Source organism: Podarcis cretensis, assembly GCF_951804945.1.
Source record: "Podarcis cretensis genome assembly, chromosome: 13".
Taxonomy (NCBI): domain Eukaryota; kingdom Metazoa; phylum Chordata; class Lepidosauria; order Squamata; family Lacertidae; genus Podarcis; species Podarcis cretensis.
This window is the reverse complement of record NC_137182.1, coordinates 40,115,732-40,137,760: the sequence shown is the minus strand read 5'-3', so window position 1 is coordinate 40,137,760 and position 22,029 is coordinate 40,115,732. Positions and strand designations below refer to the sequence as shown.

The window sequence follows — 22,029 nt, the reverse complement described above, 5'->3', positions numbered from 1 at the left end:
TTGGGGTGGGGTGAGAAATCTTTTAATAAAAATGTTGACTATTAAAAAAAAAAGTATTCTGTCTCTTTGGGGTTTTAAGAGGGAATGGGGTCAAGGCATCAAGATATTATCCAACCCAGGTTCCCATGGGACAAGATCCTAAAGGTTTTTTTTTAATGTCTGGATAACTGATTAATATGTCAGTTGCCCCCATTTTATACACATACAGGGAGGTTAAAGGATTCTGACTACTTTCAAGTCATGTTTACGTGTGGGATGGAGTTCCTGAAACATATTAACGTCATTATTGTATGCACAACCATGAGTGTAGTGGTCATTCAGTTGAATTAATCTGGAATAATGGGTACTTTTGTCTATATGCATCCTACCATGTGGAATTCAAAAGACTTGGTTTCCAGACCCTTTATCATCTTGGTCAACCTCCTCTGCACACGTTCCAATTTGTCAATATCCTTAAATTGTGGTGCCCAGAACTGGACACAGATGTGGTCTGACCAAAGCAGAATAGAGCGCGGGGACGACTTCTCTTGGTCAGAACAGTATCCTCCTGTTGATGCAGCCTAGGATAACATTAGCTTTTATTCCTGCAGTATCAGGCTGTTGACACATGTTGAGCAGTCTACTAAGGCACTTAAATACTTTTCACATGTACTACTGGCAAGTCCTTCATTTTATATTTTTTTGCAGCTGGTTGTTCTTGCCCAAGTGTAGAACCTGACATTTGTCCCTATTGAAATCAATTTTGTTAGTTTTTTATGGTCATCCTGATTCCTGATTCTGTTTTCAGCAGCATGGCTACCTGTCCCAGTTTGGCATCATCAGCAGATTTGATTAGCATCCTCTCAATACCTTCATCCAAGTTATTTATAAAGATATTGAACAACAATTACGGTGCTGGAGTTCCCTAAATCTATATCCCTTCCTTCTCAGACTTGGGAAAAAATATATATTCTTGGGCTCAGAAGCAAGTTGAATTCAAGTGACTACTAGCAGTATCTAAATATATGTGTGTGTGTGTGTATTCACTTATCTGATAATAACAGAAGGATGCATTTCCTTCTGGAAGACCCTCTTTCCCCTACTCACAAGCCTGCCGTTGTATATGTGCTCCATCTCAGCCTCTGCAGGCCTGCCCTGTTCTGCCTCTGAAACATTCAACCCTCTTACATTACAAGGAATTCCATCGCCTAGCAACTGGGCTCTGGAAGCATTCCCATGGCAACTGCATCCCTGGCAGTTGGCTACCAATTGAAGGAGCATCTTGGTTGCATCCTACCCCCACAGGACGGGGCTTGAAAGGGAAGGAAGGGGCTGATGGTTTGTATCTTAACAGAGCTCAAGGGCCTTTTCTGCATAGAAAATGGGAGGTGTGAAGGTGAAGTCCCCTGAATAGGAAGGGCATTTGCCACTAAGCCACATTGTGTTCCCAGTTGCTCAATTTCCAGGCCACCACCTTCGTACTCAGTGAGAGAGTCCTGTCCATTAAGTGTGGGCCGCAGAGGCATTGATAGAGGGTGCCTCCAAAAAAATCCCCCCCTTTTCCTTCTTTTTTAAAAAAACTTTTGTTTACAGGGCAGCTGGGAATGCTGTAAAATACAGTGTTGGTAAGACCCCAGGCACTTACCCTCTTTTTAATTCGTTCAGAGGCAGTACTTTGTGGTAGCATATGCGAATTTGTGTCATTGGGAGCATACGAGGTCGCGGGTTCAATACGTTGCAAATCTAGGTAGGACTTGCAGAAGTTACGCCCTGCCTGAAACCCTGCAAGCCATGCTGCCAGTCAGTGTAAACAGTACTGAACTAAATAGACCTGACTCACAAGAGCAGCTTCCTAAGCCACCTAGCAAACACCCTTGGTACATCAAACTCCCACTTAATATTGGGCACAGTGGAATCAGCTGACAAAATCCAGCACTTTAGAATTACTTTATCTGTGTAGGTATGTGGAATGGAAGGGAGCGCTGTCTACCTTTCCCAGTTAAAGCAGTGCACTCGTTGGTGCCCTGCGCTTTCTCCCGCTTACCGTACAGTCCTGGCTCAGGATTAGTTGCAGGCTACATGGTTTCCAGAAGTGCACTAGGGGCTACATCAAGTTTGTGATTGCCCCTGAGAGTGCCTCCCATCAGTCAGTCCCTCTTATCCTGTTTCTGCATTTTTAGTCGTGGACACATGCACACACAAAGCAAGCAGAAAAGTGGCAGTACTCTGCTCATATCACATTTGCAAGCAAGGGGGGCGGGGAGTAAAGAGGTATGTGGACTTACATCTTAATTCACAGCACTAGTCATAAACAAGAGAGAAGCTTGTGGTTGCTGCTTTAAGAGCAAAAATTGCCCTCAGGGAAGGCAGAAGTCTGTAACTTCTTTCTGTAACTCTGCTTTCTCCTGATACAATAGTCTGCACCTGCTGGTTAATGGAAGGGTAAATCTTGTGTTTTCCCAAGGAGCTCTGCGTTGCCTGCAAAATTTCAGTGATGGGTATTTTTTGAGTCCTGAAGCTGAGAAGGTTTAGGCCTGGTCATAGGTGACCACCCTTATGCCATCTTGTGTTCCGTGATGGGATACAAATTAAGAAAGTAATATTAAGAAACGAAAGCAACAACAAATTGCTTCAGAGACAGGTCCAGAAGCCACACTTATTGCAAATATGAGCCTATGCTAACTTACTTTTTTACGGGGACACCAGAAATGAAGACTTATGATCTTTCTCCCCAATATATTTAAAGTTTTTTTATCCCATCCTTTGATAATTAAAAAAGAATCTAAGACAGTGTATGTTCTAAAATGTCAATCTAAAATACATGATAGGTAAACGACAAATTGTGTCCTCAACCAGCCGTAGATGGGAACAGTTTAGAGTGGCTGGATCTCTCACGGTTGTGGCTGGCTTCCATCCATCTCAAAAGACAATGGAGTGCACTTGCAGGGGTGAATTTCTCAAAGCCATTTCAAAAGCCATGAAGTGCCTGAAGAAACAAGCTAATCTTTACCTGGTGTTTAAAAATTAAATTTTTAAGCAAGCAGAAAAGCGGGGATTTACATCATTGAAATGTCTCTAGTCAGAAAGCCCCCACTGCTGGTAAGATGAAAGTCCTCAGCCTTGGGCCTCCTTAAATGATCTCAGTCACTGGAGAGATTCATGTGAGAATAAATGGCAAGCAATGGGCTCAGCTTTTTTTTTTTTTATTTAGTTCATTGCATTTATATCTTACTTTCTTCTCCAAGGAACTCAAGGTAGTGTACATGGTTCCCCCTGACCCCATTTAATCCCTACAACCACCTTGTAAGTCAAGTTAGGCTGAGAGGCAGCGGTTGGCCCAAAGTTACCCAGTGACCTTCATGGCTGAGTGAAGATTTGAACCCAGGTCCTAATCCAACCCTCTAACCACTAACACTGTGCTGATCTTCCCATAGTATTAACAATGCATGTTGTGGATACATGTCTCAAGTTCAAAATCATGTGTTCCAGCAATTCAGTGAAGGATAAAAGATACTCTAGCTCAGAATCATCATCTTCAGGCCCGGTAGAGAGAAACAACAATAGCTCTGGTTCGTGCTCTGGATAGAAAAGTCAAGCCTCATGGCCCAACAACTGCTTCTGAAATGGATTCTTTCAGCCGCTGTTTGCTCCTACTTCTTTTTATCGCCAATTACACATTCCTTTCTCTGCCCAGTGTCCATCTTTCTCTCTCTTTCTTAGATCCAAAATGGAAGAGAGCTGTCGCACCCCCAGGAACAGCCCTCCTCAGGACGATAAAGCTGCCCCAACTGGCTTTGCACCCAGAATATCGGAAGCCATGGCTGAGTACTTGGTGAACACTGTGGCCGGCACTGCCAAAATGGTCCAGGCTTCTGTGGAAGCACAAAAGTCTGCTCAGGTACCTGAGCCCAGGCTCTAGGAATGACCAGTATTAGAGAGACTGAATGAGAGAAATAATTCCCTTGCTCAAAACTCCCAATATCATTTCTCAGCCTTTGCACACAGAGAGTACACTGGGAGTTCGGCTGAAGCAGGCTTCCTCAGACTTGTCCCTCCAGATGTTTTGAGACTACAGTTCCCATCATCCCTGGCCACTGGTCCTGCTAGCTAGGGATCATGGGAGTTGTAGGCCAAAAACATCTGGAGGGCCAGGTTTGAGGAAGCCTGGCTGAAGGATAGTTTCTAGCCCAGGACACCCAACCTTGGGCTGAGGGATGATTTGAACCCTGAACCCCCCCACACATATTCTAACACTGGCTCCATCCAATGCCCTGATCACTTAACAAACTTCGTGGTTCATTGGGGAAAGTAATGCGCTTTAAATGTAAGGTGTGTGTACACAGCCACTGTGACAGGTGTGTAACAACCAGCCTTTAGCACTTTTGCTGCCAGTGCCAAAGGAGGGGGGCTTTTACACTCTGTCACCCATTTTGTGGAAGGAGATCAGCAAGCACCCAACAATAGGGTGCTTTCACAGACTGTTAAAGACGTTTCCTTTTTCTTTCTTTTTTAATAACATTTTTATTCATTTTCAACAACAATTTTATACAATCCATTCACATTTTGTCACACATTCATCTATTTTTTGACTTCCCTCAGTTTCTCTGCCAATCTTTCGTTTTAAATTTATATTATTTAACACATTTCTAAGCTTAATATTGCCTTTAAAAATCACCTCTCCCTTCTTACTCTTTTTTACAATATTTCTTAATTTTTCACAGAGTCTCTTGAAAACCAACAAGCGTTATCTGTTCATCACATATGCTTTTCAGATAGTCTGTAAATCTCCCCCAGTCCTCGATGAACTTTTGGTCTCGCTGGTATCGAATCTTCCCTGTTAGTTTATCCAATTCTGCGTATTCAGTCAATTTCGTTCTCCATTCTTTCACCATTGGAATTTCTTCCTGTTTCCATCTTTGGGCCAGAAGTATTCTCGCTGCTGTTACTGCGTATTGGAAAAGTTTACAGTCTTTCTTATTTATTTCATTACCTACCAATCCTAGTAGGAAGGCCTCCGGTTTCTTAACAAACGTATATTTCAACATCTTTTTCAATTCATTATATATCATTTCCCAGAAGCCTTTCACCTTTTTACACTCCCACCACATATGATAGAATGTTCCTTCTTTTTCTTTACATTTCCAACACTTATTACATGTTTTATACATTTTAGCCAGTTATACTGGCGTTACATACCATCTGTATACCATTTTCATTATATTTTCCTTCAATGTAGTACAGGCCATAAATTTTAAGAAGTTTCCTTTTTCTTGGGCATTTCCTGACTGTTTTTGTTGTTGTTCAAGCTGTTGGAGTTGCTGCAATTATACGAGTATGTTGACGTTTCAGTGGTTATTTTAATGGTTTTTGCGTATTGTGGACTTCTTTGAGATTTGTAAGCTTATAAATGAAAAGATATTGAAGATTTGTAAATAAATCAGTATGTAAGATTTAAAAATAAATGAATAAAATTGTTGTCATTTATAAAAGACCCATGGCACGGTTAAGAATGACAAAAATGAGCTCTTTTTATTGCAGTTTTATGTAGGAATCTCTTGTATCTGGGGCCTGGCATGGCTTCTAGAGACAACTGTGTGGGGCTCAAAGCCTGCATAGCCATGACTTGTCCCCTTCTGCCTTCTCTCCAGCTCGCTTGTTTCCATGCAGAGCAGTCCCTGGCCCAGGCCCGGCTGAGCTACATGGCAGCCCGGGGGTTGGCCGAGCGACTTTTGGGGTTCCTGAACCCCCCTGACTACCAAGGGCTCTTCCAGCTCCTGACAGAGCCCCCGCTACCCTATTCTGAATTCTGCACCATCATCCGACGTACAGAAAATGGTCAGTATCAATATCCCTGGTGCTGGGAATTTGTTTTCTGCCTGGACACCCGTCGTCTCTGTCGCTGTCCATCTGGATCCTGCCTACTCCCTCAGTAGCCCCGCCCATTCTTATGGGGGTCACACCCACTGACCCCCATATCTTTACCTACTTCAGGTTCTGCGTGAAGCTAAGAATTCAGTGGGTGTGGCCTCCATAAGAATGGGCGGGGCTACTGAGAGAGAGTAGGCAGGGTTCAGATGACATGTGGCACGGTGAATGGAGCAACAGAGCCTTTTTGTGGGTGGCCCTCAACTGTGGCATATACAATGGTACCTCGGTTTAAGAACAGTCCTGTTTTTGAACGATTCGGTTTACGAACTCTTGAAAACCGGAAGTAGTGTCCCGGTTTGAGAACTTTACCTCAGTCTGAGAATGGAATCCGAACGGTGGAAGGGCACTGGCGGCAGGAGGCCTCATTAGGGAAAGCGCGCCTCAGTTTAAGAATGGATTTCCGGAACGGATTAAGTTCGTAAGCCAAGGTACCACTGTACTCCCCGAGGAGGCCTGCCTGGAGCTCTTGCTGCTAGAATTATTATTGCTCACCGTATTTCTGCACTTCACCATGCTATTCCAAGGCAGGTTACAAGAGCTTTAGAAGTACAATATTAAAATGTTAAAGCGAATATGGTGGGCCCTACCATTTAGGGCCTAGCAGAAGTCTTATTTCTGTTTTCCCAGGTTTCTTTTTAAAGAGCTGCTAAGGGACGCAGGTGGCGCTGTGGGTTAAAGCCTCAGCGCCTAGGGCTTGCCGATCGAAAGGTCAGCGGTTCGAATCCCTGCGGCGGGGTGCGCTCCCGCTGCTCGGTCCCAGCGCCTGCCAACCTAGCAGTTCGAAAGCACCTCCGGGTGCAAGTAGATAAATAGGGACCGCTTACCAGCGGGAAGGTAAACGGCGTTTCCGTGTGCGGCTCTGGCTCGCCAGAGCAGCGATGTCACGCTGGCCACGTGACCCGGAAGTGTCTCCGGACAGCGCTGGCCCCTGGCCTCTTAAGTGAGATGGGCGCACAACCCCAGAGTCTGTCAAGACTGGCCCGTACGGGCAGGGGTACCTTTACCTTTAATGTTACCATTTTTAATTTAGTGCAGTCCAGTTTTTACTCTCTCCTTCAATGGACTGCTGCTGTTTTAGTTTGCTGTAATAACTTGTGGGCAATAATAATAATAATAATAAATTGCTATCTTTATTTATTTTCTTACTTTTGCTTCTTACTGCCTTGCCAGCAGCTCTGCACATGTAAATTTGTGTTGAAGGTGCAGGATATATAAATCATTAAAGAAGGCCACCCCACTGTTTCCTCCTGCCTTGCAGCACTCCTGCACCCTGTTCTGAAGTGCAAGCCAGGATTCCCAGCCAGACGAGAACCCAGCCCAGGCTCTGAATTCACCTGTCCGTGAGTGACCTTGTGGGAGGCCCTTGTGGGGCAAACCCATCATTTTAACGTTGGGGAGAGCGTGGTGCTGATAACTAACGCCAAGGTTGCAGGTTCATTCCCTGTATGGGATGGCTGAATATTCCCACATTGCAGGGGGTTGGACTATATGATGATCCTCAGGGTCTTTTCCAACTCTACAATTCCACACTTTATATATATATATGCTTTTATTTCCATGCTCCTCTTTCCAGACCAGATCTTAGTGATGATGGCCTTCAAGGAGGGGGTCATGACTTCCGGTGCTTCATATCCTCTTGTGCCTGTGAAAGAGTGAGTGATATGCGTCCCCTCTGGTCTTCAACCTAAATGTTTTGATGAGCAGGGGCTGGTTGTAATCTGCCCTCTGACGAGAGGAAGGCACTCGGCACATGCTGAGATGCATTACAGCTTTGAAGCCAAGGGTCTAGGCTTGCAGCCATGGGCATAGCCGAGGGGCGGCAGGGAGAGGCAGCTGCCCCCCCCATAATCAATAAAAATCAATAAAAATACACAGCAAACTGAGGTTCTGCCCCCCACCTAACAGGATGTCTGCCCCTCCCTAACAAAAACCCTAGCTATGCCCATGCTTGCAGCCACGTCAGAATATTTTTTAAATGTAGTGCTCGGAGGTGGTTATATATTATGACCACAGCAGATGGGGAGGTGCAATTTAACCATTTGCTCCTCAGCTGTGTTCTTGACAGAAATTAGTGATAAAAAAGAGGATGGTTGATGTCTCTGTGAGGGGAGAGGGCAGTCCAGGTGCCACAGGAGCAAGCTCTGGGTTCTATTTCTTCGCTGTCTGCCTTCCTAAAAACCCTCCCCACAGAGCAGTTGTTGGTACTCTCAAATTTAAACAGAGATTTCCAGATCCAGAGACCACCAGATCCAGAGACCAGAAAAGTGCCAGGGGCCAGGTAGCAACAGAGCGTATGCGTGTCTCACCTGTGTTATGTAATAACTCTGTATAAACAGGCATTTGGCTGAGCAAACAATTTATGGCCTTTTTAATGCGTTTGCGGGATAGGGTGACTGGCTTTCCCCCCTTTTGTTGTGATATGTATTTTGTGTTTCCTTTTGTATTTTATGCTGTAAACTGCCCTGTGATCTTTGGATGGAGGGTGGTATATAGATTTAATTATCACTGTTAATAATAAAGGGCAACGTCAGCTGTGGGCTCTGAGCCCGGCACAGCTGGCCTCAGGCCTGACAGCTGACTGAGGTGGGTGGGGCTTAATCTGAAGTAGGAGGGGCTAAGGGGAATCAGGAAGTAACAGGAAGCAAAAAAATTAATATATTTAGGAGACCACTGTAAGCAGATGAAAACATTAGCAGGGTTTTAATAACACTTGTAACAAACACTATGGACAACATGAGGAGGTATAGAATATGGATTGTGAAATAATACAGTGTTGAAAATGTTGACAGTAGGACCCAGGGAGGGGATGGTGGGAAGTCTGGAGATTCCGAGAAATCTCTAAATATGAATACGTACTTGGTACTGTGGTACTGTTGTATCTTTACACTTGTAAAACCAAATATCATTTTTTTTTAATGGAAATAGCAGGAAGCACTATGGAGATCCTATGAAATAGTGAGGAGGGGCCCAATAAGGGGGGGGGAGAGAGGGGTTGCTTCTGGGTCCCCCCCTTCCATCCTTCCCTTTTCTCCCACAGCAGGATGTGGACTGCACAGAGGAAGAGGAGGGTCTGTCTCTGCAGATTCGAGGCCGAAACCCCTCACGCCATAAGCAAGTACGTGCCCTCAAACCGCTGTTTCGTATCATTATAGAAATCGGGGTTGGCTTTTGCAGCCCGGCTCCCCACCAAGCGACTTTGGATCCCTTGAGGTCCGCTATTGGTCAGAGAAATAAATGGAGACATTAATCACATACAAGAAAGCAAGGCTGGATGCTGAGCCTGATCCTTGCGGATCAGTTGCAACAGGATCTCCCCCTCCCACAACAGAGAGAAGAAGAAGGGCCCCAAACAAAGTGGGAGCTACTTTTGAAACTTGTGTCCAGCCGCCTTGGCAAGAAAGACACAAAAGGTCGTGGAAGGAGGGGCTGCCCAGTGAAAGTGGGGCACGTGTAATTTGCATGGTTTCTAATGTATCAGTCATGACACTTTGTGAATTGCTTGTCTCCATTCTGTCATTCATATTCCTGACACATTTAACCATCCCTTTAGATTTGTAACTACCCTGTCTCCTTTCTCCTCATTATTCTTGCCCCTGCTCAAACCTCCCCACTTTGATACTCAAAAGACCTCCATTTGACAGGTCTCAGCTTCTATTTACAAGCCACCCAAACTGCAGATTTATGCCATGCTGCAGCCCATTGAGGAGTTTGCAAGTTTCTTGGCTACAGAGGTGGCTGCCAGCAGGGGCTGATATGGACCAAGCATGGCTCTTCTGCCCCCCTTTCATTTCTAAACTAGAAGGTGCTGGAGTTCTGGCCTGGGAACCTATTTTTCCTAAGGAATATGGCATTTGGGAAGCTGCCTGTGGTCGCTAAGTTGTGAGCGAGAGATTCTGCATGTGCTCAGTGGCACTGCCCTTCTGTGGCTCCCACTAAAGAACCAGAGGGGTCTTGTGTGGTACTTTAAAGCCTGAATTTTGTGGCATAAACTAGCAGCCACTATACCAAATGCAGGAAATGTATCCTCAGTAGGCAGATAGAAATATACTGTGACAATGTGACAGGCCCTACCTCTTCCATTTAATAGCTTTTGGGTCCCACCCCTAAATACGGGGCGGGGGTTGTCTTCCCCTCTGTACTTGTGTGTGCCTAATCTGCCAGCTGAGGACAGCTCCTCTTGTGCTAGTCTGTGAAAACTGATGTGGTAATGAATCCGTCTGTCTTCAAAGTGCCACAAGGCCATCTGTTGTTTTTGCTGCAAACCCTAACACAGGTCATCTCTCGTATTTGTTAATGCTAGTAGTAGTATGTGTGTGGGCTTTGACTCCCAAGACTGAAAAATGGCTTTGAAGATGCTTTCTTCCCTTACCAGGTGGAGACTGTGCTTCTGGAAGATCAGATGGGGTATGTGACCCAGCGCCGGCCCCGACGGTCCCCCTCGGCTGGCGTGGAGGGGCTTTCTCCCCTAGTATCTGAGCAGGACCTCAACACCATTCAGGTATTGACTCTCTGGGCATAAGGCACCAGGGAAAATTGGAGAGGACAGGTGGTAGAGGCAAGAGGAGCAGGATTTGTTTGTTTGATGTATATTTATTACATTTATGTACAATCTTCCCCCCCCCAAGCAGCTCAAGGTGGTGTACTTGGTTCTTCCCTCCCATTCCCCCCCCCTCACAGCAACCCTGTGAGGTAGGCTAGACTGAGAGGCAGTGACTGGCCCAAGATCACCCAGTGAGCTTCACTGGCTGAGTCGGGATTTGAACCTTGGTCTCCCAGGTCCTAGTCCAACACTTTAAAGTCTGTTATACTACAAGGACTTACAAATCTACTGGTACTGCTTTCCCTGGCATAGGAATGCACTAATGGGAACATTGTCATCAGCTGATCTCTGCTTTTCTAAGCAGACAAAGAGAGACTGGACAGGAGACCATGTGGAAGGGAGGGAGGGAGGGAGGACAGCCTGCCAGGCCCCATCCACAACTTGTGAGTCACAACTCCAGACAAGAAGTAGGGTGCCCCTAGGGTTACATTGATTATACCACAAAGCAAACAGACTTTTAACTGGAGTCCTTAAAGCTGTGAATAATTGCTTGACAGTTTGCAAGGCAACACATAGTGACACCGGTGGATCTTTTCTGCAAGCTGCGGAATGTTGCATTTGTAGATGCAAATCTAGGGTTTTCCCATTTTATCCCCAGAACAACCCTGCGAAATAGGCTATGCCGACAGCAACTGTTACTGGCCTCCAGGTCATCCTGCAAGCATCATGCTTTGTTGTGGATTTGAATCCAGCTCTTCCTAGTCCAACACACTGATTGCCATACTTCATAGTTATGCAAAAGCAAGAATTTCAGCAGATGTGGGTCTTTGCATTCCGGCAAGCCACAATCTCTTCTTCTATGGAGCCTCCCTCTCTTTCTCCTGTCCTCAACCCAACCTGTGCAGAATGCATCCAGGTATCAGCTGTGACTCCTGCCCACATCCAGGCTGAGGGAGGAGGGAGAAAGAAGAGGATTTCCCTCATGCGTGGGACTATAAAACACTCCATTTTTCTTATTTTCAGAAATTCTGAAACGTTTAGCATCACCACACTCCAGTCACGGGTTTTATACTAGCAAGGCTGGGGGTGGACTGCCAACTTTGGGGGAAATTGTGTTGCCAGGGATAATTTTAATTTTGGATGTGTTTCAGTGAATATATGAAACATGTAAAAGAGCAAGGTCTGTTTCCGTCTGGGAGGGTGGCAACCCTAACCCCACACTTCCAGCAGGACCAAGTCCAGAGCTGGGGAACTTTTGACCATAAATCATCACGTTCCTTGGTATAATCATAGCCACATTCTATGCCAAGTAAGAAACAGACTTTTTCAGTGTCAGGGTGTTGGTGGAGGAGGAGGTGCTTGGAAACTGTGTTTTGCTTCTCATTTTCTTCCTTCCCTGCACTACAGCCCCTGATCTGCTGCCCGTCCCGCCAGGGTGGGCCAGGCAAGTTCCTGAGCAAAGTGTCTCGGCGCAAGGATCCGCCTCAGCCAGAGAATTTGGACAGCGACACCGACCAGCCAGAGGCTTTGTCTGAGGACACCTGATCAACCTGGCTCCAGACCCACTGTATTCACAAGAGAGAATAATAAACACTCCGCTTGAACCCCTCTCCCATTTCCCTCCAGGATCTGGAGGGGGAAAGGACAATGCATCTCTCGCCCATTCCATCGGAGAGAGCCAAAATGGCACCCTCCCGATGTTGGTCAGCTATGGTTCCCACCATCCCTGGCCATTGGCCATGCTGGCTGCGGCTGTTGGGAGTTATAATCTGAAGGGCACCAGGTTGGCTATCCTTGCAATAATCACAGCAAGCAGAATTGGGAAGGGGGGGAAAGCTGCAAAGCATGTTGGGTTAATTGCCATAAGATGCATTCTGGGTAAACATCAGGTTCTGTCCATGAAGGGATTGAAGAACCACTCAAAGCAGCTGGCACTGCCACCTCTTCCAAAATATATTTAAATAAAATGCAAATGAACAAACAAGTGAAAACCCTGACCGGTGCATATACATGAGTGAATTCATATACTGTACAGCCTGCATATCTGTTCACAGATTAGCAAGCAAGAGGTGGTGTGGTGTAATGGACTGAGTGCTGGACTTGGCCAAGGAGTCTTGAGTTCAAATCCCAGCTGGACCCATGCTTGTGATTTTGATTTATACACACACACAGTGGTACCTCTGTTTTCGAACTTCTCTGTTGACGAGCATTTCAGTTTTTGAACACCGTAAACCTGCAAATAAATGCTTCGGTTTTCGAATATGCCTCGGAAGTTGAACATGCCACACGGCTTCCACTGAGTGAAAGATCCTGAGGCCTAGCTGTCGACTATTGATTTTTTTGTTTTCGAACATTTCAGAACTCGAATGGTCTTCCGGAACGGATTATGTTCGAAAACTGAGGTACCACTGTATACGTGGCGCCATTAACAGGCAATTTACTGTTAAATTTATACATAGCCCTGGTGAAAGGTCAGCACACTGATATAAATACTAGGTGCCTAGCCATAATCTGTAACAATACCAAAGCGTGCCAGTAGCCACTATTAACTCCATTAAAGCAAAAACTATGGAATTTGAAAATCAGACATATTTTATCTGAAGATTCTTTATCCCTTCATGTGGCATCTTCAGTCGCCCAGCAGCTTGTAAATAAAACTTATCAACCAAAGAAGAAATGATTAGAAAGACCACCGATTCAAGTCATGTTTTCGAAATTTATTTCATATTCCCGTTAAGAAATACCACTCATTAAAAAACACGTTTGTTTGTTGTCAAAACAGGAAAAAAATATGATCTCTCGAGGTAAAAGTTATGCTTTCAATTGCAAGATATATTCTTAAAGGCGGCCACTTTCTTGCTAAAGACTTTTGCACAGCAATTCTTACTCTCAAGACTATACAAAAGCACTGGATCTGGCGAGTCTTTTAGCGTGGGGAAATAACAGTTCCCTTTCCATACTTTCTGACTGGCCAATAAGAAAACAGGAGGGTGCGAAGGAGCCGCCCCAGGGGAAGCCGGAAGCGCTCCAAAGCCAACCTCCATGTCGGCGGCTGTTCGCCCGACTCTCTCTACTAAATGGAGCTTTTCTGAAGCCTCGGTCCTCCGAACGCTCTAGGAGCGGAGTAACCATAAATCACAGGAAGAAGACGAGGAGAAGTGGTCCTTCTAGCCCGGCTTCTTGTTGGTGGGGCTACACCAAAACGAAAGCCGGCAGGGGAGCGTACGGAGACGAAACCATTGGCGTTCCGAAATGTCCCTCTTCCCCGGGGAAGGGGCGGGAGCGCAGTTTTTAAAGAGACAGGCAGACATTTTCCTTTCCGAACCTGAACAGAGTAGCTGAAGGTTGCGGAAACCGGGGGAAGCTGCGTGCATTGGGCCAAAGCAGGAAGGCAGAAAGCGGGGAGCGGGAGTCTCCGAGTCCATCGTGAGGAAGAGAAAGAGCGGAGTACGAGGGGCTCCTGCAGCGGGTGGGCGCTGCGTGGTCCGAGCGTTGCATCGGGGCTGGAGCGGGGTTTGCAAGGAGGTTCCGCCGCCGGAGCAACAGCTGGCCGCGAGATGAAGCAAGAAAACATCTTCCTCTTCGTCCCCAACCTCATCGGTACGTTCCCCGGGGTGCCGGGCGCGGGAGAGGAGGAGGCTGCGATCCTGAAACACGTCGGGCTGCGCGCGCCCCATCCACTTAAAAGCGCACTTAAAAGCCTCCCCGAAATGCTGGGAAGTGTAGTTTACCCGGCACGGACTTTTTAGCCCTTGCAAACCACCGTTCCCAGGATTCATATGTGCTTTAAGGATGCTTTAAATGGATGGTGTGTGTGTGTGTTCGCATCCTGAATGAGTAGACCGGCTGGAATGAATGGGGGCCTCGTTAGTCACGCCCATTAATCTCGATGAGGCAGCCCTGCTGTGGCTAATGGTGTAATCCATGAGCCCCGGGAAGAGCCTCATCAACCCAGCTGAACTGCACTGGGGGAGTCGCTTCTGTGTAAACGTGCTTAGGGTGGGCTGCTGTGATGCTCTTCCAGGGAGGACAGGCCTGGCCCAGGAGACCTGACCTAGTTCTGGGCCTCTCGAGATGTTCAGAAGCAGTAAGAGCTCCAAATCCCGGTGCTGGGAGACAGACACAGGTGGGTGAAGGCTCCTTGCCTTCATGCTTCGTTTACAGACTTCCCGAATGCAGCCTGGAAAACCGGGTGCCGATGCCGGACTAGATCGACCTTTGGTCTGATCTCGCTTGGTAAAAGCTGAGAAGTGCCTCGTGCTCCGGCCCCTTCCCCGCCTCCTTTGCCTTGCCTCCGGGCCTTCTGCTTCAACACTCCCGTCTATTTCCTGCCCTGTTATTTTCACAAGTGTTAATCTGCAGCTGAAGGCAGCAGCAGCATCAGCATCTGGACTGTCTCCTCCAGATCAGATGTGACAGGCAGGCAAGTGACTCACCTGTCTCTTGTAGGCTCAGTCTGGACCCTTTCATTTCTTACAGTTGATTGTAGCTTTCAGTGCCAAAAACAAAAGAGGAAAAGGGTGTTTCTAAAATAGGGAGTTTGTTTCTCCTCTTCAACACTCCTGAAGGAAATGTTACTGATCTTTGACTCTTGCCTAGATATCTGGGGAGGTGGGGTTGTGGGTAGCAAAGGAGGGGAACCAACTAGAATTTGCACGACCCATTTCCCCAGTTTTCTGAGGGCTGCAGGGCTTGGGGGTTAAAAGATTCCAGGACAAAGTCTCATTTTGCTTCCTTGTCCTTTGCAGGTTATGCCCGCATAATCTTCGCTTTTATCGCATTCTATTTTATGCCAACCTCCCACATAATAGCATCCTTCTTTTACCTCCTAAGTGGTTTCCTTGATGCCTTCGATGGCTATGCGGCTCGGGCCCTGGACCAAGGTAAGGCTTGTTCGCCTCAAGGCAGAGAGGGCTACAGGGTGGCTCATACAAGCCATGCACTGAAAGCACATGGCTTTGTGAGCGGCAAACTATAGTTCCCAGGATTCTTTTGGGGTGCTTTTAAATGCATGGCATGTATGCATTCTGTATGGTATGTAACAATTTGTTGTGGTGTAATGCAGTCAGTTTGAAGAAAAAGAGAGAGAGTCAAGGAGCACATATATGAGGAGATGAAGCTGTCCCACACAGAGTTAGATCACTGGTCCATCTATTTCAGTCCTGTCTGCTTTGAATGGTGGCAGCAGCTCTCTATAGTCTCAGGCAGAAGCCTGGCTAAATGTCCCCTTATTAGGTGAAGATGCTGGAGGATGCGCCTGAGGCCTCCTGTGTGGGCAGCATGTCTCCCACTGCTGAGCTGCATTCCGTCCTCAGAAGACGACTGAGGTTGCCGTGTTGCTTAAGAGTATGAGCTACAAGGTCCCTGCCTCAAAGCTTGGTTCAGGTTTGAGCTCACTGGGTGGCAGCAGGCAAGGAGCTATCACTCAGTCTCACCCGTCCTCAGATCTGTACTTTGCTGCTGCTGCTGCAACAAGGCACTGCCTGCCTGAACCTCCCCTGCCAGCAGCAGCCACAAAGAAGGAGGCTCCTTTGTGCAATGTTCCCCACCCCACTTCCTCTTGCAACGCAGTGCTACTCTTTGCCTCACCCTCCCTTCCAGAAATCGACAGGAATAATGCCTGGCTCTGGGTAAAACCCTCCAGATCCACGACTGTAGCCAAAAGGAAGCGTGTCCAAATAGACTGAGTTTTTCTTGCTGAGATGGGAAGGTTTCACAAGGCTCTCGTTACTTTCCGTCTGTGTAAGCTGCACACTGAAACCTGTTGTTTTCAAGTGTGCCTGCCTGGACCACAGAACTCTTGGCCTCCCAGCAGAAGCACAGCCACCTGTGCCCGTCACCTGCCCGGGGCAGCAAAAACTTGTCAAGCACATAGCAAGCCACAATATTATAATAATAATAATAATAATAATAATAATTAATTTATTATTTATACCCCGCCCATCTGGCTGAGTTTCCCCAGCCACTCTGGGCGGCTTCCAATCAAGTGTTAAAAACAATACAGCATTAAATATTAAAAACTTCCCTAAACAGGGAATATATGCCTTAAAATTTTGATGGGTTGCGGGTGACGTGTGGCTGCAGTCTCTACTGTATGCATAGCTTCCTCCCCATTGGTTTACAGTGCCCTTGCCTTTCTAATGTGCGCTGTTCTTCCCAGGCACCCGCTTTGGCGCCATGCTGGACATGCTGACAGACCGCTGCGCCACCATGTGCCTGCTGGTGAACCTTGCTATGCTCTACCCTGAATCTGCCCTTTGGTTCCAACTCAGCATGAGCCTTGACGTCGCCTCCCACTGGCTCCATCTCCACAGGTACCAGCTGGGGAAAGGAGGGACTCTGCCCTCGATGGCGGCATCAGAAGTTGCCTTGTACAATATTGGACAATGATGTCCAGGTCTGGCTCAGCCTCGCCTGCTGTGACTCGCGGCAGGGTCTCGGGCTGAAAGGGAGCCTTTCGTATCACCCATCTGCCTATTCCTTTTAACTGGAGGTGCCGGAGACCAAACCTGGGGTCTTTTGCAAACAACCCAGATCCTCTGCCGCTCAGCTATGGTGCCTCCCCTGCTGGGATAGAGAGGCGTGGAAGGGAAGAGGGGCTGAGCACTCCTGGCTCCCATTTTAACTACCTTCTCTGCTCCCACCAGCACCGTGGTAAAAGGTGGGGAGAGCCACAAGACCATCGACTTGTCAGGGAATCCAATCCTGCGGGTGTATTACAGCTCCCGGGTGAGTGATAATTTATTTAGAACTCTCCCTCTCTCTGAACTCTCTCTCCTTCTCTCTGAACTGTCTCTCTCTCCTGCTCCCTCGCTCTGAACTCCCTCTCCCTCTCTCTGAACTGTTCCTACTACATTTCTCCAGGCTTCCATCCCTTAAAAAAAAAAGTATGTTCAAAAGCTTTATTGAACAAATGACAAAACAAATAAAGCAAGAAGATTGGTGTGGGGGGGCCGTAGTGTGAAACCCCACCCAGATCTTTCAGTAAAGGCAAAAGAAATCAGAATTGTTGGTGCAAGGCTGGTGTAATTGAATAATTTTCTATTTCCACTGCTTCCTACGGGCCCTTTCCCCTTGGAATCAAAATAGAAATATCGCTTGCTATCCCATTTCCTCAAAGGCAAAATACTGCCCCATTCATTCCCCTCCACCATCAGAGAGTCTCTCAATATTGGGAGATCCCTCCCTCTCTCCTAGTTCTGCCCCACTCTCCACTCCAAATCTTGTATTTGGAAGCCTTCTTGAAAAGTATGAACAGAAAGGGAGGGTCCATTCATTGTCATTAAAAAATATACCGCAGTACGCAATGAACTATGGGGGATTTAATTTCCACTCGGTCGCCTGCAGATTTAGCTGTCTGCTCGAAGAGGGTTTGTGGCTGTTGTATCATATTTTAAAAGTTTGGAAAGTGTTTGGGAGAGTGTTTCATATTTCACTTCTGCAGCGTCTCCATTGGCTTCCAGTCAGTTTCAAGGCCTGATTTTTTTAAAGGGCTCTTTTGGATCTTTTAAAGCCCTAAGTCATCTGGTTCCAGGATTGTTTGTAATGCACTTTATATCAAATGATCTCAGGATGGGATATGCAGATCATTAAAGCAATCCCAGTTGCAAATCAAAAGTGGATAAAGACAGTAAATAAACTTAAAACACAGGGGCCAGTAGCTACACTATTAAGTTGATAAGGATAACAATTCCAGAATGCCTGAGCAAATTAACCAGGTCTTAAGCTAGTGCCAAAACAAAATCAAAGTTGTTTCTGAGTAGTCTTCAACAGCAGCCCCACATAGAGTGCATTGCAGTAATCCAGTCAGAAGGTTATTAGTGTTGCTGTAGCCAGGCTATCTCTACCCAGAAATGGCTGTAGCTGGAAAAACAACAGAAGTTGACCAAACGCAGCTTCATTCCCCAAACAAGGCCTGAAACCAAGCTGGAAGATGTCTAGATAATCCATTTCCTCCTGAAACATCTGGAGCTGCATGATCATCCCTCTCCTGAGCACCTTGAAATATGCCCAGAAAGGGGATATTTGCAGCTGGGCAGTAGTTGTCATGCACCTCCAAGTCCAGCTTCCCATATGAAGCTGTCTGTATCTTAAGATCTCCCTCAGGGTCCCTGCCCCGAGGGATCAGGGACTTCTCTATGATGGCATCAAAGCAATAGAGCTCTCTTCCTAGAGAACCCACCTGACTCCTTCATTGTTGGTCATCAGACGGCAGGCCAAGGCTGCCCTTTTCTGCAAAGTGTTGAGAGTATCCAACCACTGGGATAATGTGCCTGCTACTTATATTAACTTTGTTTCCCTCTTGACATAGTTTCCCTTTTTTTAAGGGAAATTCCCTTATTCCGAATAGGATTCCTTGCAAGAAAAGGGAAAAGTTGACAGCTATGCCCTCTTGGATTGTAGTATTAGTAGTACCAGTGGTACTTACCGTATTTTTCGCTCTATAAGATGCACCAGACCACAAGACGCACCTAGTTTTTGGAGGAGGAAAACAAGAAAAAAAATATTCTGAATCTCAGAAGCCAGAACAGCAAGAGGGATCGCTGCGCAGTGAAAGCAGCAATCCGTCTTGCTGTTCTGGCTTCTGGGATAGCTGCGCAGCCTGCATTCACTCCATAAGATGCACACATCCCCCTTACTTTTTAGGAGGGAAAAAGTGAGTCTTATAGAGCAAAAAATACAGTACGTACATGATGCTGTACTGCATGCTTGTAAGCTAATTTAGTGGTGATTGCAGTCTGCATACGTTTTTGAATAAGCTAGCAGCCAAACAGAGCTGACATTCTTATGTGTGCAGGGGACAACTCAGGTAGCTTCTCTTTGCTCTTTTTTCTCTGGCCTGGTTTGACATGGTTTCTCCTCCTCTTCCTCCTTCCAGACTGTTCTCTTCATCATGTGCGCTGGGAATGAGCTCTTCTACTGCATGCTCTATTTGCTGTGTTTTGGGGAAGGACCAGAAAGTGAGTATCCTAAGCCAGAGGGACGATGCCTAGGGGTCAAAGGGGATTTCAAAGGACTCCTTCCTTACCCCCACCCCTTTTTTATTTTTCCAGTCCTGCCCGGACAGGCTGGTCTCTACCGCCTAGTCCTGTGGGTTTCTGCCCCCATCGCCATCACCAAGAGCCTCATCAGCCTGGTCCACCTGATCTGCGCCTCGTGCAATATGGCTGCTCTGGATGTCGCGGAACGCGCAAAGAGGAAGTAGCGTCAAACGACCCCAGCGGAGGGGCAGGAGCATCACTCCCTTTCACGCTTGCAGTGGGACCAGCTTACCATCCCTCGCCGTGACAGGGTTAGCCACTCCACTTTCACAGCTCTTGCTTGATGCGATGACCCCACCTTCCCACGAATGTATAGGATGATGGGAATACGTCCTGCTCCTCCCGGCTCCCTCCTGCATTCCCATGATGCTTTGCACTTAGGAGAAGATTGGCTGGTAGGGCGGAATATTGACTTCGCCTGTGGGCTGAAAAGGAGGGATTGGATCGGCCATTTTGAGGGCAGCTAAATAGACCTTCGTTTCCAGCTTTTTGGTTCTGTGCTTCAAAACTTGCTGTATATTTGGGTGGGGCAGGACAAAATTCAGCCACAAAAGAAGTACCTTTTCGTTTCCCAAAAGTGCGTGGAAGTATTGCTCTTGAGTTAGGAGGCCATATCATTCTCCAAATTCCCAAGTATATCTAGGCCTGGGCAGTGAATGAATTGGCCAGTTGGTGGCCATTTTATTTGGATTATACATTTGAAAATGACTATCCTAGGTTCTTGGGAAAGAAGCCCCATTGAGGCTTGAGGTCTGTGTGCAGTATTATCCATTTTAAGATTATCTCTGGCTGTAAATTTCTGCATCTACTTTTAGCCGATGGTCCATGTTGCTTAGACATGCTTGGCCGTAAACAGCCATTTGGATCCTGCTCCCAGATTCTCTTTTCTGTCATTGTGAGAGCATCTGCATTCCTTTTTCTGCTGTTGTTGGCTGTTTTTGCTACATGGAGCTGTAGGCTTCTAAATACCCTGGAGGAGCACAGGGCATAGAGGAGCCATTTTGTAGCATTGCTATTGAACATTACCTTGGCCCGCTGTTTCTTCACACAACTTTCCCCACCTTCTTTGCACGCAATTTCGGACTGACCATAGTTGAGATTGGCTGTTCTTTCCCCCTCAATCATGCATGTGCAATTTTGAAAGAGTGCAGTAGAATTCGAATGTGAGGTAAACATTGGGCAGTTTAGCAGCCATCTTGCCCAGTCTGGCTTCTCTGTCCTTTCTTCCTCTGAAGGCAGGGCAATTATTTGTGGGTTTCTCCCCCTATTTCTGAGTTCTTGGTAGTTCCCTGAGATATTCTGGGTCCTGTCCTTGCACACCTGTCTTCCTCTTTTCCCTTTCCTCAATCATTTGTGCATGAACATAAGTTGCCATATCACACCACAGTTCTGTTTTCCTCCATGTGATTTTTGTTGTTGTTGTTATCAGTGATGGCTAGGTTTACAGTGACATGGTAGCCATCCTAGCCACTCCTAAGACTAAGTAGGGCCTTTGGCCCTCCAGATGTTGCTGAACTGCAACTCCCATCAGCTCCAGCAAGCATGGCCTGGGATTATGAGAGTTGTAGTTCAGCATCATCTAGAGGGCTAAAGGTTCCCGATATCCACTTTAAAGCTTCCTTCTCTCAGCTCCCCACAAAAGCCAGTTCTTCTTTTGACAAGAGGAGATAGAGGTGACTGATGAAGGGGACTGTGGAGATGGGATTTGGCGGCCATCTTAGAAAAACCACATTAAGGACCTGAAGTGGCACTAAGGACTTGGCAGCTGTATTGGAGCAGACCAACTTCGGGAAACCTGCCCCATGTCTTCATATATTGAGCCAAACTAGATTATTATTTGCTAGAAACTTCCTTCATCCAAATGGTGCGGTGGGGGCAGAGGGACGCACAGGTGCTGAGGGTAATTATTGCTTCTGTGGATTGTCGCGCGCTGTCTCCTGCCGTATGGGGAGCAGTTGTTACCTTGCCATGTCCTCTCCTCTCCTTCGCAGCGTCACTGCCACACCCTCACAACCCCCAGTGGTGTGTAATTTGTATGTAGGTTTTTAAAAATTAAGACTTGGTGCAATAAGACACCCCCTCTCTCAACGGAGTGGGAGTTGCTGTAATAAAGACAACTGTGTAACCATCTGATTGTGTGTGTTTTTAATTTGGTGGGAGGTTTGATATAAGGATCTTGAAGAATAACTGGTTTGTTGGGGGCGGGTTGCTCAGCCACAGTTCCCAGCTCTGAATTTAACTGCATTCTGAAAGGGTTGAGAAAGTCAACATGGTCAAGTGCTCACAGTGCTCTGTATGCTTAGATTTGGTCCTGGATCCTAATCTCACGGATGAGGTTGATCAAACTGCACAATCTTGATTATGTGGGCAGTTTGAGTCTTTGGGAAGGAGGCAGGAGGCTCTAGGGTGCTGCCAGAGTCTCGTGCCTCCTTACCTGGCTTTCGGAAGGCAATGCAAGGGCTTGTGGCAGGGTGTGTGTGTGTGTGTGCAAATGTTGCAGAGGGCCACCAGAAAATACACTGAGGGCTACGTGTTGGACCA

General features: G+C 46.8%; 2 protein-coding genes across 5 annotated transcripts; both read left to right on the top strand.

Annotated features, from left to right (window-relative positions):
• Positions 1-1,198: 1,198 nt before the first annotated feature.
• Positions 1,199-12,051, top strand: LOC307201761 (uncharacterized protein). Of its 4 annotated transcripts, none has more exons than XM_079951171.1 (8): positions 1,199-1,317; positions 3,700-3,877; positions 5,628-5,814; positions 7,166-7,247; positions 7,481-7,559; positions 8,948-9,022; positions 10,280-10,405; positions 11,855-12,051. In XM_079951171.1, exons 2-8 carry the CDS (start codon positions 3,707-3,709, stop codon positions 11,990-11,992), a joined length of 858 nt encoding a protein of 285 aa, XP_079807297.1. In that variant the 5' UTR covers positions 1,199-1,317; positions 3,700-3,706; the 3' UTR covers positions 11,993-12,051. The 4 variants fall into 4 exon arrangements, with proteins under 4 accessions (XP_079807297.1, XP_079807295.1, XP_079807298.1 ...); XM_079951169.1 differs by having other exon boundaries at positions 8,945-9,022; XM_079951170.1 differs by having other exon boundaries at positions 1,244-1,375; positions 8,945-9,022.
• Positions 12,052-13,589: 1,538 nt separating this feature from the next.
• CDIPT (CDP-diacylglycerol--inositol 3-phosphatidyltransferase) lies at positions 13,590-21,617 on the top strand. Its single transcript, XM_079951184.1, has 6 exons — positions 13,590-14,047; positions 15,196-15,330; positions 16,608-16,761; positions 17,095-17,176; positions 19,326-19,407; positions 19,501-21,617. Exons 1-6 carry the CDS (start codon positions 14,005-14,007, stop codon positions 19,650-19,652), a joined length of 648 nt encoding a protein of 215 aa, XP_079807310.1. The 5' UTR covers positions 13,590-14,004; the 3' UTR covers positions 19,653-21,617.
• Positions 21,618-22,029: the final 412 nt, after the last annotated feature.